The sequence below is a fragment of the Pongo pygmaeus genome, chromosome 3, assembly GCF_028885625.2.
Source record: "Pongo pygmaeus isolate AG05252 chromosome 3, NHGRI_mPonPyg2-v2.0_pri, whole genome shotgun sequence".
NCBI lineage: Eukaryota > Metazoa > Chordata > Mammalia > Primates > Hominidae > Pongo > Pongo pygmaeus.
In genome coordinates, this window is record NC_072376.2 from 167,600,729 (window position 1) to 167,617,678 (window position 16,950).

The window sequence follows — 16,950 nt, forward strand, 5'->3', positions numbered from 1 at the left end:
TGCTTTAGTTCTTACTGTAGCCTTTCAGTGCTCACTGCTGGATATTATTAACTAAACAAGTAGAATTTTGAAATTCTATTTTTTGTCTCTGCCTCACTGGGTTGCAAAGTGAACCACAAAATTAATATGTACTCATTATAACAAGCCAAACAATGCAGAGATATCTAAAGAAAAAGTTAGTAGCCCCTTTCTACCAATGAATGCTGGATTATTCAACATGCAGATCAAGCTTATACTCAGGATGCCTACAAAAATCAGGAGACTCCTAAATGTTTTTGGAAGAATTCTATATTTGATATTTCAGAAGACGCATTGGACAAGTAATAATGGGAGACATCAGGAATCTTTTGACTTCTTTATATTTATTTTGTATTTTAGTATTTTTTTGTTTTTGAGACAAGGTCTCACTCACTCTGTTGCCCAGGTTGGAGTGCAGTGGCACAATCACGGCTCACTGCAGGCTCAATTCCCCAGGCTCAAGTGATCCTCCCACCTCAGTGTTCCTGGTAGCTATGACTGCGGGTGTGCACCATCAGGCCTGGCTAACTTTTTTTGGTATTTTTTATGGAGACGGTTTTACCATGTCGCCCAGGCTGGTCTCAAACTCCTGGGCTCAAGTGATCTTCCCACCTTGGCCTCCCAAGTGTTGAGATTACAAGCGTGAGACATCATGTCCAGCCATGTTTTAGAATTTTAATATAATTATATATTGTGGATTGGTTGAGAGGAGAACAAGTATGTACAAATAAGGATATATGTCAAGATTATATTTTGTTCATAAAGTATATGTATATATAACTTTACATAATTTTTATTTTAGAATTATTTTTACATCCTAATATTTCACTTATTTTGTAAATATTTCCATTTTCATAAAAAGCTGTTGTGCTCATATAATCATTATATTCTATTTTATTTACTAATAAACTGTCTTGCCTGTCCATTCTTCCACTGTTAAATATTTTCTTAATTTCCTATTAATATGAAATTTACATCTATATTTTTATTTCCATATATAACTATTTTCTTTTTAAAAAATGATTTTCTTGGGATAAATCACTAGAGTGATACTGCATGAAAACTCATGAATATTTGTATATCTCTTCATAGCTATGACCAAATTGCTCACACAAAGGATTTTATAGGTTCACAAAGGGTAAACTGTATGCATTCTGGGTTTAGAAGTGGGTTGGAGGAGGATGAGATGGTAGCAGGTAAGGCTGGATGTAAGAAAGGGAACAGGAAGTGGGTGATTGCCCTTATCCTGGCAAGAGATGTGTATCTCAACTACAATGGTGACAATCGGTATAGAGGAAAAAAGTGAATATGATAAATATTTAGGAGGTGAATTCAGCAGGCTTGATGAGTAATTGTATATGGGGAGGTAGAAATTGGATATGGGGAGGAAGATTGGAGGATGAGTCACTGTTTTTTTTTTTGCATTTGAGGACTGGATGGAATAGAACAGGTTTGGGAGAGTGCAGAATACTAAGCATACCATGTACTATATTCCCAAATCCAACACAATGGCTACCACAAGGAAGGCATTCAATAAATGTTAATTGAATAAATGCTTTGTGCATACATGTGTATATGAAGGCTGCAAACAATGAATCAATGTTTCTATTTTCCAAAGCCTCCCACGTCTTTGGTTGTGTATCTAGAAGCTGACTTACTGTTTTTATCTCCTCAATAGGATATCTTAAATTCAGCACTCCTGATAACAAGAAAGTGAAAAGATTAAGAAGGAAATTGTGGGCCTGGCATGGTAGCTCATGCCTGTAATCCCAGCACTTGGGGAGGCCAAGGCAGGAGGATCACTTGAGGCCAGGCATTTGAGACCAGCCTGGGCAACATAGTGAGACCCTTTCTCTACAAAAATAAAAATTAAAAAAAATTAGCCAGGTGTGTTGGTGCACTCCTGTAGTTGCAGCTACTCAGGAGGCTGAGGAAGGAGGATCACTTGAGCCCAGGAGTTCAAGGCTGGCTGCAGTGAGCTATTATTGTGCCACTGCATTCCAGACTGGGTGACAGAGTGAGACCCTATCTCTAAAAAAAAAAAGGAAAGGAAAGAAGAAAGAACTGTGGAAAGAAAGACAGTGCAAAGCCAAAGCTCAGGACTTCGGAACAACCAGACCCATCTCTCATAAAATTAGCCAATTACTTCCCACAATCAGCCTTTTGCTAAGTTATGTAGATTTAGCTATTCCTTAGAGAGTTGGCAAATGAACCTGAAATCAGGCTGCTAAAAAGTCAATATCCCTGAATCAGAAGGAAGAGATGGTTCCATTCAGCTCACCTCATGACTAGTGAGGGATAGGGCAAATAGCTCCCTAAGCTCTCTGCTCTGAGTTGCAGTCTTAGAGTGACCAGGTCCCACCACAGGTGTTTGAAGCTAAAAGGTTCTGCTGGGAGACTCCTCAAGCAGCTTTCCTGTCTCCAGCTGCACTTTGGATACCATGCATCTTAGTTGTGTGGCTGTGACTCCTGCTTAGTGATTATGTTCTTGTATAGAATATTGTCAATTTGGGTTGCTGTATTTTCCTGTATTTGTCCTATACCTCCTAGAGGGCAAAAGCCATAATTGCTATTTCCTTTGTAACTCCCAAAGAGTTAGGCATAACATTGAGCATAAAATGAGGACTCAATTACTACTGATGGTTGCCCAATTGTAATTAGTAAATTGGCAAAAACTGATGGTTTTTAATGGTTAATAAAGGTACCATGTATCTAGTCTTAGGAAACAAAAGGTTTATTGAAATGCATGTAGATAAATTATCATCAGCATAAAACTGTTATGGAGTTTTCAACATGGGGTCTTTTGCTCTTAAAATGAAGTGAAGCTTTGCAAGTCCATTGTCCAATAGGAAAAATATTATATCTCTCTGTTCAGATAAAGTCCTTTAAAAAAGTAAATCTCTTTTGAAACGGTCTTTTAAACGTCTCCAGCCTGTGAATATATAACAAAACAAAAACCATATTAAAAAGATATAATTTTTGCCATTTAAAAAGAAGAATTAAATAGGAATGATTTAGGGGTAATAAACAATGAAAATACCTAGGAATTTGAAACTCTAAAATTTTCTCCTATTTTATTAAGTACATACTAAAATATTTGATATAATAAAAATAATTTACCAAGACAAAATAAATGACAAGTGGTCATAAAAATGCAAATAAAGTCAATCATTTTATTATTACATATTTAGGAACAAAATTGAAATGTTATCTCCTCAAATAAACAATTTTTAAATAATTCTGATGTCAGTAATTTGGAAATACAGTCCTAAATGAGTTTTAATTTCCATTAAAGGCTAAATATCTTTACTAGAAGACTTGAAATCAATAAATATAGTAAGATAAAATAGGAAGAAACTTTCAGAAAATTTCTGAAACTTTGTGGGTCAATAGAAATTAGCAGTTAATTTTCTACAAATCATCCTCAGGGTAAAGTGAGTCATATTCTGTTTCCACAGGGTGCTCTGATCTGACCTGTTTGGCTCCCCCCAGGTGGTGTTGCTGTCCTTCTCCAATGGTGAGTCTGTTGAATGGGATTATCTTCATAGTGGTTTTCTTCATGGAATACCACCGGGTTTTCCAAGTGGCCCAAATAATGCCATTATCATAACCATTAGGAGTAGATGCTTTTGAGTAAGTGCCACCTAAAACAAGTCGTAGATGTACATATCATTATTCTGGAATCTTTTTACCTCTGCAAGTCTATGAAGAGCTGTCTATTACGAAGTGCATTGCCAGTTACATAAAATTTATAGCATTATCTGCTAACTGAAAATATCCCCAAAGATTCCTAAAATATCAATTTATAAAATAAACATTATTAAACAACATCTGTGCTGTGACTCATGGTCACATCCACACTTTAAATTTATTCACTACTAGTAGGGCTAGAAACCCAAAGTTCCCTAATTGGCCTCTGTCCCTAAGCTTATCCATCCTGGACTCAGCTACTGTGGACCATCTTTCCTCAGGCAGGTTAGAAGAGAAGGAGCCACAAAATTCCTGATGAGGTCATCTCAGGTTATTTGCAAGCACAATTTTATTGGTTGATTGAGGAGCTTTAGGAAATAGTTCTGGCATGTTATTTTATGTCTCCATGATAAAGTGCAGCCTCTGTTGATTTGCCTTCTCCTTGTCCTAGGGAAGCAGATCTCGTGTAATTCTGTAAAAGGCTTGTCAGAGCACAGCACTGGCATGAACTACAACTCTGGCATGGCTCCCCAGGTCACACAGATCAAGCATTTTCCCTTAGAGTTTCTTCTCATTATATGGTTTGTGAGTGCAAAGATAAGTTATGTTTCTCCAATTTAAAAATGTTGTGAAAACCAAACAGTTACTTTAAATAAACTTTGCAAAGTTTCCTAGTTGGTGATTGGCTAGGACATTAGGAGGTAAGGTTGCTCATCTCAGTAGGTGAGGAAACTATGGTTTGCTACAAGCCTGGAATGGTTTGGAACACTGGTTTCACTCATCCACCCAGCAGATCTGTGTGGGAAAGCCCTACTGATGCCAAACAGGTCTGGTCTGACTGTTTGGCTTTCCCCGGGTGGTGTTGCTGTCCTTCTCCAACGGAGAGTCTGTTGCATGAGATTATCTTCATAGTGGTTTTATTCATGGAATACCACTGGGATTTCCAAATAATGCCTTTATTGTAACATGGATCCTTTAGCATCGGTAAGGCTTCCCCACACATAACTGCTGGGCAGGTGAGTGAAACCAGTGTTCCAAACCATCCTAGGCTTATAGCAAACCATAGCCTCCTCATCCAACCCCCATCCTAAAATAAGTGTCTAGTATCCTCAGACTGGTCTCTTCTCTCAAGCTTTTACAAACCCCTGCCCTTACCAGTACTTGCCTGCTGTTTATTCCATTCCTCCAAACACCTGTTCACTGCATGTATCTGACACAAAGCTCATGGGAAGTCAGGTTAATGTGTCAACAAGCATCCATATAGTAATATTAATTCACCCAGATCATATATGTGGTATGTCTAAAGGAGATACCACAACCCGCAGTGCCAGCTATGATGGTGATAGTTTCACATATAATGCCAAACTACTGGATATTTTGCAGCAGGTAGATTTCTTTAGAAGGGCTAATTTTAGGCATGAACTTGGTATTATCCACTTCCAGTTTCAAAGAACTTAGTTGAAATAAAGAACATGATAAAATCCCTACTATCTTTATAAATTATTCTTCATTTCTTCATATCTATTTATTATTTTTTATGAAAATACTATATACTGTACATTAACTTGGAATCTAAGAAAGGAAAACATACCTTGGTAATAAACTCCATTGAGGTGGCCAGCATGACACTTGTTCATCCACCAACCAGATCCATCCTGTTCAGCACAGTTGCCTTCAAACTTATCATTGTCATTGTCCCAGGTACTGAACTGCATGCCATTGTGGGATGTGAAAAACTTGTCACTAGGATCATCGCCAAAATCATAGCCATCAAAGGCATCTCCAGCATCTCCACCAGCGAAGTGGGTATATGTTAGGCGGTACTTGTCAGCTTCAGGTCCCACCTTGAACAGGGCATAGTCTGCAGTACTGAGAAGAAGGAAATACAACCATCGCATGCTGACCCTCCTCAGGGATCTCAGAAGTTCCCTCTTTCGTAGGACAGTTCCTTGGAATTTTTGACTTTGTTTCTTAAGGCTGAAATTTGCTCATTGAGTAAAGTTTTTTGCAAATCAGGCAAGAGGCAATAGATATGTGAACCAGTCCACAGCTCATTAACACTTCCCGGGATGGGCCTAGAAGCCTTTGAAGCATCTCAGTGAAAACTAATAATTGCACTCACTTGAATGCTTTTTTGCTTGTTTCATTCTAAGATCAAATCCAGATGTATAGATGACTCTAATTTCATATTTTCTACTTTTATTGAAATGTTATGTGTTGCACACACATTATCATAGATCACAGAAATTATCTGACAGTGAGTGACCCTTAATTATTGCACAAAACTTGAAGGAGGTACAGTTCCATTAGCCACTCATACCACCTGAAGTGTTAGGTGCTAAAGGGATTTTCTTTCTCAAATCAGTGTGGTAGTGGCAAGAAGGAGAGCTTCTGAGGGCATTACACAATCAAAGTCTTCCCTGTGTGGTCCAAAGCATGTAAGCTGAAGGAGTTAGAGAGATTCTTTCCTGGAAAAAATTGTGGAAGTGGACAATACTTCTATAGAGTGGGGGGAAGGATGGGCCTTAATGAATGAACGGAAATTTCCAGAAAATATTTAGCTTCTTTTCTAATCTCCAGTACCTGGGAAATGGAAGGTCATTTCCTAGAAGAAGGTCTACTGACTATAGCACTTTCTGGATTAAAAACCAACCAAGCAATTAAAAAAAAAATTCATGTGTTTGAAGACAATATATTTCACTATTCCTTAAACATAACAAGAGGGTTGGATATTTTTCTGCATTTTAATTAGGTAACAATGCTTAAAACCTTCAAATGTATCAAGCAAAAAGAAGCCTCTAGATCACCAAAAGAGCTAGCTGGTTTAATTTTAGGGTAGCTCATGATTTGACAGAGTAAATGGCCATTAAGGCACTGGGAAGTCTGAAGAGGCTGTATTTGCTTTTCAACCAGGATAGTTGTTAAGAGGACAGGCTCTAAAGTTAAACGACTTGAGTTCGAATTCTACCTCTACCATGTATCAGCAATGTGACTTTGAGCAAGTTAATATGTAAAATGGGATTAATAATAATACCTGTTTCATGAAGTAGTAATTTAGACTAGATAAAATTATAATTTTATTCTCAATTTCTGGGACTGATTAAAAGTTCAGTAATTAGCTATTATTCTGAATGGTTCCAGGGAAATTAGATTGTACCAATACACTTAGATTCATCCTGAATAGAATTTACCTTTTTGGATTGCCCAAGAACCAAACTGACTCCTGGAGAAAATGGTGGCTGGATGTGCTGTTTGCATTTGTCAGGCGGCATTTGCCGTTGTCTATTGATAGTTGGAAAGTGCACATTCCAGGCAATCTTTATAATAAAAAGTTAGAAGTCATTTCAAAACAGTACCTGGTTCTGCCATTCCAGTCTTCCAGTTCCACTCTTAATGCATATGGGATGGCAGACTGTGTGCTTATCAAATGAATCTTCTCATTTCCGAGCCAAAATTCTGTTGTGCCAGTAGGAGACAGATGTCCAAATCCTTCTTTATATTGAATCCAGTTTTTCTTGAAATCCACACTGCCATCAAGTCTCTAATTACACATTTGCATGGGCAAAAGGAGAAAATAGACTATCAACGCATGTAAAGAGAATGCTATCAACATTTTGTCAAAAATATGGAGCACTAGTTCTATCAATTCCCAACTAAGTGATCTTGGCCAAGCTACCTCAGTTTCCTCATGTATCAAATAGGAAAAATGATGGTTACTTCTTAGGGTTGCTGCAAGGATCATGAGAGAGAATATAAGAGAAATACTTAAGAGAGTTCCTGGTACATCATAAATTCTAAATTAGTGGTAGTATTAAAAACACACCTAGACGACTTCAGAACTCTAGCTGGATATTACTGATTCTTACACTTATGATGGAACCCATTGCTCAATCGTTGTCTGGCAACTAATACTTCCACCATTCATTCCCTCTGAGCACCCCCTGTAGGAACAGTTGTAACAGTGGCGGGAGGTAAACAGAAAGTAAAGGAGCCAAGATTCCTAGTGGGTATTAGCAAGTGGCAGATGCAACACAGGTTCCTTGTCTTGGAGCAGCCCAAGTGTATCCTCTGGTGTGTGAAAGGGTTGTGGTGGTAGCGGGGTGGTGGGGGTGGCGGGGTGGTGGGGGGTGGTGTTGGGCTTCATCATCTTGTGATGGGCAACCTCAGGTCTTGACCTACCTGACAAAAGAGTTTCCTTCTTTTTCTTTGTCACTGTGGTACTATGATTATGTGCCACCATGAATCTACAAAGTCAGTGCCAGTATAATATAGAGTCAAGTCACAAACTCTGAAACTATACTGCATAGGTTCAAATGCTGACTCTGTTGCTTATTAGTTATGTGGTCTTGGGCAAGTTATTTAACCTTGTGTGCCTCAGTTTCCTTTTCTGTAAATAGGAGTAACAGAAGTACCTTCCTCTTAGGGCTATTGCAAGGATTAAATGAGCTACGGTTCACAAGGTGCTTAGAAAAGTATCTGCCATATGGCAGAAACAATGTTGGAACTTATTAAATACACATGGTGGGGAAAAAATTACCTTCTGAAACACAGTCCATCCATTTCCAGACCCATCAATTTCACAGTAGACTAAGAATTGCTGGTTAGCTTTCAGAGGTTTGATAAAGTAAAGCCCGCTCTGTTTAGCTCCCTTATTGGCAATGTCTTGACAATCTAGAGAAGGAGAATCGACTTTTATTGTGGTTTGAAATGCAGGTAAGACTGTGCCAGCCTTGAAAAATAGCTTTTAACCTGTAGTAAACTATTCATTTTCCAAGAATAATTTTCTTACTTTTCACATCACTATTCCTTTTAAACTGTTTTTTAGCTATTCAAGAAAGGTCTAGACAACTGAAATTCTTAGACTTAATGGGTAGCCACTTTCTAAACTATTCCTATACATTCCAGTACATACTTTCTCCTTTACATTATTTACTCTGATGAACCTAATCCCAATATAACCTTCATCAGTTACCTTTCCCAGTGATATCATGGATTTGCACCGTGTCTTTGCAAGGTTCCTGGCACTGTGCTTCAAGCTGGGCTACCTTCTCTTTCAGGTTAACAATCTTTTGATTATTTGAATTATATATTTCCTGCAAAAATCTACAAACAGAAACATAAGATAACAAAAATAAGAAGACAAAAATAAGTATTCCTTTCAGAAGAGTAATTTTATATTTTCTTTGGAAACTGCTAACTAAGTATTTTCTTAAGAATTACTTTCTGATAAATTATTCCATTCTTGGGGAAAATGTAAAATTATATTACTAAATTAACATGAATTAAAATTATAAACTTTTTGAAAAAGAAAAACAAATCAAAAAATCAATTAAAACAGGAATACAATGTGGACCTGAATCTTTTTACTTAGAATGGGGCATATTGTCTCAACTCCCAACACAAATAACAAAGTCCTTGTCAATAAGCAAATGTCATTGACATTTTGCTTTTTACTTTATGCATAAGGGACAGCAGATAGCAACCTGCAAGAGTGACGAGACTGGTTAACAGGAACACCCCCTGATGCTTTAGAAGCAGGAAGGCCTCAGTTCAGTAATTCACACGTGCTGAAGCAGTATATCTTTCACTTGTGGATCTACTGAGGCTATACATATAAGCTTCGATCTAAAATATAACTTACACATGGACATGATCTGGAACGTTATTGTATGTAAAATAAAACAACAGATACTTCCCCTTTCTTCTTTAATGCTTCTGGTTACATAGCTTTGGGAATGGACTGGGGGAAGTAAAAAACCCTCCTTTTGTAGTTACTTACAGGGTGGCTTGTAAATATTCAAAAAGTGATAGAAAACTGTCTACAATGCATAAACTGTTCTTTCTTTGAAGTAAAAAAGGGTAGACAAACTATTTGTCCACATTTTCCCTCTACCTTGTCTTAGGCAATTTCTGTACAATAACCTCCTTCAACTTCAATGATGGACAATAATAATGCAAGTAATAATAATAACAATAATAACAAGGGCCCTCTGATAGCAAAAAGAGGAGAAATCGTTCCTGGGCCACTTCTCCCTAGCTACTATTTATCTCAATTTCTCAAGCTGCTTTGAGAAAAATTTAGAAAAAAAAATTGGGGAAAAATATTAAAACTGTATCTGAGACCTTATGTTCAGAAAGTTTATGAGTCCCTGAGAAGCTGTTAACAGAGACATTCACTTCCAAATGAAGGGAAGAGACTATGCAGGTTCATTCTGCAATGATCAACATGAGCTTTGCAATGTTTGCTACACTTAGTCTCTCAAGACATGTTTCTTCCTGCTCCACATTCAATATAATTTACTTTAGGAGCCAAAATCCTTACTATGCCTCTGCTTGCTAATTTTTTTAACCACCAATTTGTCAACATTTTTATAAAGAGGATTTTATTTTCAACACCCAGATTCCTATGAGATTGATTTTATGTTGTAAGATAAATGGGGGACGGGGAAAAAATTTTCGATAAATATGGTGAAACTAGCATTTGAAGACATCTAGAACATCTTTCCTCAATGTGATTATTAATAAGCAATTATAATCCAGTATAATTTATATTGCACTAAAAACTTCTATCTCTACTATGCTCAACATAATCAGGCATAATGTCACTGGGATATTATAAATGGGGAAAACACATTAAAAATTACTTTCACTCAAGTATAGAATATTAAATAAAAACTAAATCAGTCTTGCAGAGCAAATTAAAACAAAAATCCTTACCGAATACTTGAGTCATGTGTTAAAATCAATGCTTCATATTTCATAATTTCTTCTAACATTTTCCTGGACTTCAGAGTAGCAGAGTCTATCGTATCTGTAATATAGGATCAGAGACATAAACATCCTTAAGCAAATAAAACAACTAAAACAACAGCAAAAGAACTTCACAGATTATTATTAGTAGTTTTTGGTCAGTAGTCTTTATTTTCTCACTTGGTTTTGATGGTTCATCAGGATTATAACTGAGTTGGATTGCTTTTATCAGCTCTTTGACTTCTGATGTTTTGTTTTCAACTTGATGTAAGATGTCTTCCAAAGACAGTAGATCCTTGTCTACTTTGGTTTGATAAGTAGACAGGAAATCTGCAATGCCACAGGTAGTTGGACAATAACTACCCTGAAAATATAACAGTGATTAAAAATGTTGACAGATGCTACACTTAAAATCTATTAAGAAAAATAGGTAAAACCTGTTGTTTTTAAAAAGTTGCAAGTGCCAGATGATATTTACGAGGGAATTGTTTCTATTCCTCTTCCCCTCTCCAGTTCACACACAAAGGGAGAAACATAAAAACTACTTACGAATCTTTCATCTAAGATGCAGCAGTTGTCTCTGGTAGCAACATACTAAAAGAGAAAAAATACAGAAATTTCACTAGTTTATTATCTGTTCTACTTTCCAGCTTTCCACTTAAAACAATGTTTTGTGAAGAGCACACTTACTGCCACACATGTTGAAGAGAGAAATAAAAGAGCATAAAAGTAGAGAATTAAATTCCTGGGGTTCAAGGACCAACTCATGATGTCTGAGTGCCCGGAGCTCCGAGCCTTGTAGCGTCAGCACTGTCACCTCTCAGGCTCCAATTGTCCCTTTATGTAAGCTCCTGGGATAGCCAGGACTGCAAGTGGCTGGAGCTGATCACGGGGCCTCCTTACCAGAAGGGTGGGGAGGTCTTTCCCGTACCTTTTTCCTCATCCTGGCCTCCAACCTGTACTGTCAGGTTCCCAGATTTTGCACACAGGTTGAAGCTCCTCCTTTTTGGCCCAGCTCAAGGTTTTTTCTCTGATCCAAAATTATCTGCAAAGGCTAGTGAAGCATTATCCATTGCTGTGAGGAGGAGGGCCATCCTGGAGGCTGTGTGATGCAACTTCTTCCAGTACATGGCTGAGAGCAAACAGATATGACCTCGAACTGAGCAAACCTAGCCTATCCTTAAGATGGGGCCTGCTGCCATCACCCAAATTACCAAAAAAACTTTCTTAGCCTAGGGATCAGTTAACATTATTATTTTAGCCTAGGGATCAGTTAACATTATTAGTTTTAACCTGTGGCTGTGGCAGGAGGAGACAGACATCCCCCATGTCCCAGTTGACTATTCCCAGGAACGAAGGAACGAATGACCCTGGAAATACATTCCTGTCCCTCTGTGTCGACCATGTTCACAGGCTCTCAGTTCTCAGGGAGCTTTTGAGCTCAATCTTCCCTTTGTCTGAAGATGGGCATGGCACCCCATCTGCCACAGAGAAAAGAGCCATGAGCCCACTTCATTGTTCCTGTGGTTCCATCAAGCTATCTCAGAGGAGAGAAAAATCCACCTCCCTTGTATCTGAGGAGAGTAGAGGCACAGCTGAAGGAAGAGGGGCAAAATGAGATGCTGGGGAGGGGCCAACATCTCTGTTTGGCCCTTACAGCATCCTTGTGTTTGGGAAAACATGTCTGTCATCACTGCCTATTAAGAATTATCACTGTGCATTACACTATTATTAATGTCTCTATTTTTGGTTATCCCTCATTTCTTCCTCTGGAACCAAGCTTATTATAAGTTTTGATGAAATATGTTAGTGGGAGAAATGCCTCCAGTTTGAAAGAAATACTAATACTTTAATGTTTAATTCTGTCTTTACAAAGGTATATTTATGTGACTCAAAAACAAAGATAAATGTTCATATTCAGTAAATAATCAATAATTATAACAAAGTGAACACATCAAAACCAGATTTAGTTGCTTTTCTTCTCCTCCTTAATATGTCCCTCTCTGACTTAGCAGTTATTGTCAATCATATCACCATACACCAGCCAATTAAGTCTCACAATCTTTCTCATCCATCTTTTCCACTCAGTTAATCAGTTGTCAATCAAGTCAGTTGAATTAAACATTAAAGTATTAGTATTCTTTTAAAAAGCTCTACCTCAGATAGCATTTGTAGCAACCTTATATTATATGTATGCATGCTGTATCCACTGCATTAGATTGTAAACTGATTTCTGTGGCTACAGCATCTAACATATACAGCTGTACTTAACATAGCTGTAGTTAACACTCAATAACTATGTAATGACTTGAATCAGTTGCCTCTGTGAAGAAGTATGGGATGCAGAGGTGGAGGACAGGATTGGAAAAAAAGGCTTTATTTTTCTCTGTAAACTTTCTATATTTAGAATTTTTAATGTATATAAATATTATCTACTAAAATATATAATCAAAATACGTAATTATTGATCATTCACAAAGATTTACATAGTACACTGATAATTACATCTTGCTAACTTTTTAATATTATTTGAATATGAAAGGTGACTCAGGCATTGCCTTTGCCTTCAAGGAGTGTATAGCTCAATTGGAGAATGTATAAATAAATAGTTGTTAAGGCTCTGGAGTCCATCTCCCTAGGTTTGAATCCCATCTTTACAATTTACTGGCTGTGTGATTCAGTACAAGTTACTCAATCTCCTTGAGTTCCATTATCCATGTCAGTAAAAGAGAGATAATACTATGATATGGTATTTACTTAATAGGGCTATTACTAAGATTTAGTGGGATAATGTGTTGAGCACATTACCCAATTCATGGTAAGTGTTAAGTAAATGTTTGTAAGGTTTAGGAATTACCAAATGTATTTGGTATAAAATCTAGGTAAATAGGAAATTCTTTTAATAGAACTATTATTGGTAGATTTGGTTCACAGGGAACAAGCTTTGTTGTTCCAGCTACAGAAAGTTCTCTTTAATAAAAAATCTGTTGCAACTAACTGCAGTCTCCTTCTGTAAGATTCCCCAGAGGAGAAAACACCTGGTCATTTAGATTAGGAAATTCTATCCAAATTGATTTTACCAGTCAAAGATCAAATGATAATATAAATGGACTGCATGCCTTGTGAGAAGGTATACTTCCTATCTGTAAGAATGTTCAAGCAAAGTGTGTTTAGACAGAGCATGTCTTTGTGGTTCTTTTTGCTGAAGACCATAAAATATTAGTTTGTTGAATTTAGGGTAACAATTCATGCAGCCACAGGTTGGGTTTTGAGCTCCTTAACATCATAAAGTTTCACTGGTTGTGTTAAGATATACAATATTCACAAAGTTGATAAACATTTAAATTGAGGACATTAGAAATTCTATCTTATCCCATAATTTTAGAAGTGGAATACTTGTATTACAGGCTTTTAACGGACTTATATTGGAATCTAGATGTGTTATCACAATTTTGAAGAAAAGAATTTCCTTTTACTACAATCTCAAGTCCTAAATCCAAATCATATAAGACAAGATGCTTGCTCTCTGAGAAAAAAAAATGGTCAACAGTGATTTAGCAGTCTACCTTGGCCCTGCATTCAATCTAGTATCACTTAGGTTTATTAAATTTTAACTAGTTTTTTCATGTTTGGGCCAATTTTTTCTTTGAAAAATGATAAATGATTGATGAATTCCACGAATGAAGAATATTTCTTAAATCACAGTTCTTCTACTTCCAGGTATGTTTTTTGAGATAATAGCATAGGTAGTATTTAAGCCAAAATAATCATTTACTGTAACTCTGAGGTCAGTGGGCTTGTTTATTGAAATAATAATGTCCCAAATTCCCTATCGTCCAACTGTTTGTGTTCTGATTTGGAAACACAAATCTATAGCTAACAGTCTTCGTGTATATTGATAATTTACTCTGTGAGCCAAGTCTGTTACATTCATCTTTGCTCCAAAATTATTTGCTGAATTTAAATTTGATCATGTAGAAGACTTCTTGACCTGGTGACAAATGATATAGGCCCTAAGGAATAATAGAAAGAACTACCAATTTTGAGCATCTTCTTTATGCTAGATATTATGTGGTAGTATAGTTTTTGTTGTCATGTATATTCTGTCATTTAATCCTCACCACAAGCCTAGGAAGTAGACATAATTACCTGTATCTTATAATGAAAAAAGAAAGGCCTAGAGATGTTGTGTAACATATGCAGGGTCAGTGTGCCAGAACAGGAACTCAAACCCATGGGGCCCAATGCCTGTGCTCTTAACCATGAGTCTTAATACAACCATGAAGCCCTTCTTAATTTAAAATAATGCACAGATACAAGATGTTATGAGACTCAAAGTTATTCACTGATAGAATGGATTTTAAAGATGTGTGTATGCATCTGCATAAGTGTGTGCATGATTATTTGAACACACATTTACATCTATCTATCAACTTATCTATCTTCTTCTCTCGGTTAGAGACAAGATTTTGTGAATTATCTTTTACAGTCTTTGAGTATTTCTCAAACCTAGATTTGTGTTGTTTTATGATTAGCTTGTGTTTACGGTCCTTTTTTTTCTCTCTCTTTAGAGATGCAGCCTAGCTTTGTTGCTCAGTCTGGCCTCAAACTGAACTCCTGGGCTCAAGCAATCCTCTTGCCTCAGCCTCCTGAGTAGCTTGGACTATGGGCATGTGCCACTGCACCTGGCTTCAGTCCAATTTTAGATGGAAGCAGTTTTTCAATGCTAACTGTGTGGTTCAAGTTTAATAGGACTTGATAAATTGAATTCCGTCAGTAGGTTAAAGGGAGAGACAGCCACTGCGTGGTCAAGGAAGCTCAAATCAATGGCGACAATGATATATCTGTTTTTCTAACAAGTAAACCATTTCTAGATCTAAGCTAAATTTATAGCCTGAACCCTCAGAACTGGATTTCCTAAAAACTGGCAGAAAGAAAATGACCTATTGGCATATTGAAAGCCAGTCCAACCTAATAGTAAAAATATCCCATTAAGGGCAACAGAGTTGTCTGTTAGAATATTTGCTTTGTGTATAAAAATAGCCCAGAGAAAGTGAAAACACAAAAGTTTCTTGGTAGTCTGTGAACAATGTGCTTTTAGTTTCACTATGTAAATCAAAGACAAAAACAACATTGGGCACAAGTAAAATGGACTCCCTCACTGGCAGCAGAACAGCAGCCACAGGTTGAGTTTTGCACTTCTTAACTTCATAAAGTTTCATTACATGTGTCATTTGGGGGATATGTCCTAGTGGCAGGGATGGTGAAAAATCTCTGCTGTGATTAGAATTTAGGAAATAAAGTAACTGGTTGCCTAGAGAAAGAAGGATTATCCCATTGGTAATTACAGAGGCCAAAGAGGCTGGAAATTAGCCATTTTTAATACTAGTTTGAGACTAAGCAATGATCTGAGGTGTCCTGGATTGAGACAAATTGGAACAGAGAAGTTGGATTTAAGTGTTTTGCTGTGCTACATTGGTATCTGCTACTGGTTTGTTTGTGTTTTTCCATCTTTGTGTAATCTACAATTTCAAATCTCTCACTCCATGAAAGAATTTTCATGACTAAATATGATTAGCAGGAGATTTACAGGAGCAAATGAGTTTGGGGGGAAAAAAACCACCACCAACCAAGGGGCCAAGTTATATTCACAAGAATGTGCTCTGGAAAGAAGAAACTTTTTAAGCCTTTGAGTAGAAATGCTGGCCTATGTTGAAAGTGGACAGGCCTCTGTTTGAGAAAAACTGTAGTTATTTTGTCATATAAACTATCTTTGGAGGAAAAAAAAAATATATATATATTTCTAAAGAAGGAGAGAAAATAAGAATAGAAAATGCTATCAGATCATCAAAGCAATTCAGTCATCTTATCTAGCTTAATGCACACATTTGCTTTAACCTGCAATTTTGAATGAGGACAAACAAAACATTTATGAGATTTAGATCTTTGTTTTAAATTCTAACTACTTGGGTTAGTTTATTGTCTTAGTGTAATTGCACTATAGTCCTTTCAAAGTTAAATCCATATAAGATTTGCTGTGTACAAGGGCTAACTTTCTATTGACATTTTGAAGGACTTTGCTTCACCCATGAAAGGTGACATATCTCTGTCTTCTTCAAGTGTAGATTTCTGTGTATACTTTACCTTGAGTAGTGGAGCAGTGACCTCTGCTAAGTAAACAAAGATACGATTTGCAAAACCAGATTAAGTCAAAGACCCAAATATTTATTGAATGTTGTGCAAGAAAGCCTAGAGTGTAAACCACACTCTTGATGGATAACACTATGGCTGCAAGTTACCGAAGAATGGTCTGGCTTCAGGGCTGACCAGAGCAAGCTCATTCACAAAGAAACAAGGTTAGGTCAAAATTTAGAACACTGCGTTTTACCTTTTATAAACAGCAGAGAGGAAATTCTGTTGACCAAGATCCAGGAAACCGATTGCTTAATTATGCATCCTTCTGGGTCGGAAAACTACCTGATATTTACATAT

General features: G+C 36.9%; 1 protein-coding gene across 2 annotated transcripts; it reads right to left on the bottom strand.

Moving 5' to 3' along the window:
* Nucleotides 1-2,731: 2,731 nt before the first annotated feature.
* FGG (fibrinogen gamma chain) lies at nucleotides 2,732-11,284 on the bottom strand. Of its 2 annotated transcripts, XM_054485312.2 has the most exons (10): nucleotides 11,149-11,284; nucleotides 11,008-11,052; nucleotides 10,639-10,822; nucleotides 10,426-10,519; nucleotides 8,681-8,811; nucleotides 8,246-8,379; nucleotides 7,065-7,249; nucleotides 5,300-5,577; nucleotides 3,493-3,662; nucleotides 2,732-2,950 (listed from the first exon to the last, which is right to left on the bottom strand). In XM_054485312.2, exons 1-10 carry the CDS (start codon nucleotides 11,224-11,226, stop codon nucleotides 2,936-2,938), a joined length of 1,314 nt encoding a protein of 437 aa, XP_054341287.1. In that variant the 5' UTR covers nucleotides 11,227-11,284; the 3' UTR covers nucleotides 2,732-2,935. The 2 variants fall into 2 exon arrangements, with proteins under 2 accessions (XP_054341287.1, XP_054341286.1); XM_054485311.2 differs by lacking the exon at nucleotides 2,732-2,950 and having other exon boundaries at nucleotides 3,172-3,662.
* Between the last annotated feature and the right edge of the window lie 5,666 nt (nucleotides 11,285-16,950).

Bases quoted from the DNA above. Each gene is read 5' to 3' on its own strand.
- FGG (XM_054485311.2), bottom strand. From the start codon at position 11,226: ATGAGTTGGTCCTTGAACCCCAGGAATTTAATTCTCTACTTTTATGCT. The intron at 11,053-11,148 runs GTAAGTGTGCTC...TTTCTCTTTTAG, and splicing joins TCTCTTCAACATGTGTGGCA to TATGTTGCTACCAGAGACAA. The intron at 7,250-8,245 runs GTAATTTTTTCC...ATGTGTAATTAG, and splicing joins GATGGACTGTGTTTCAGAAG to AGACTTGATGGCAGTGTGGA.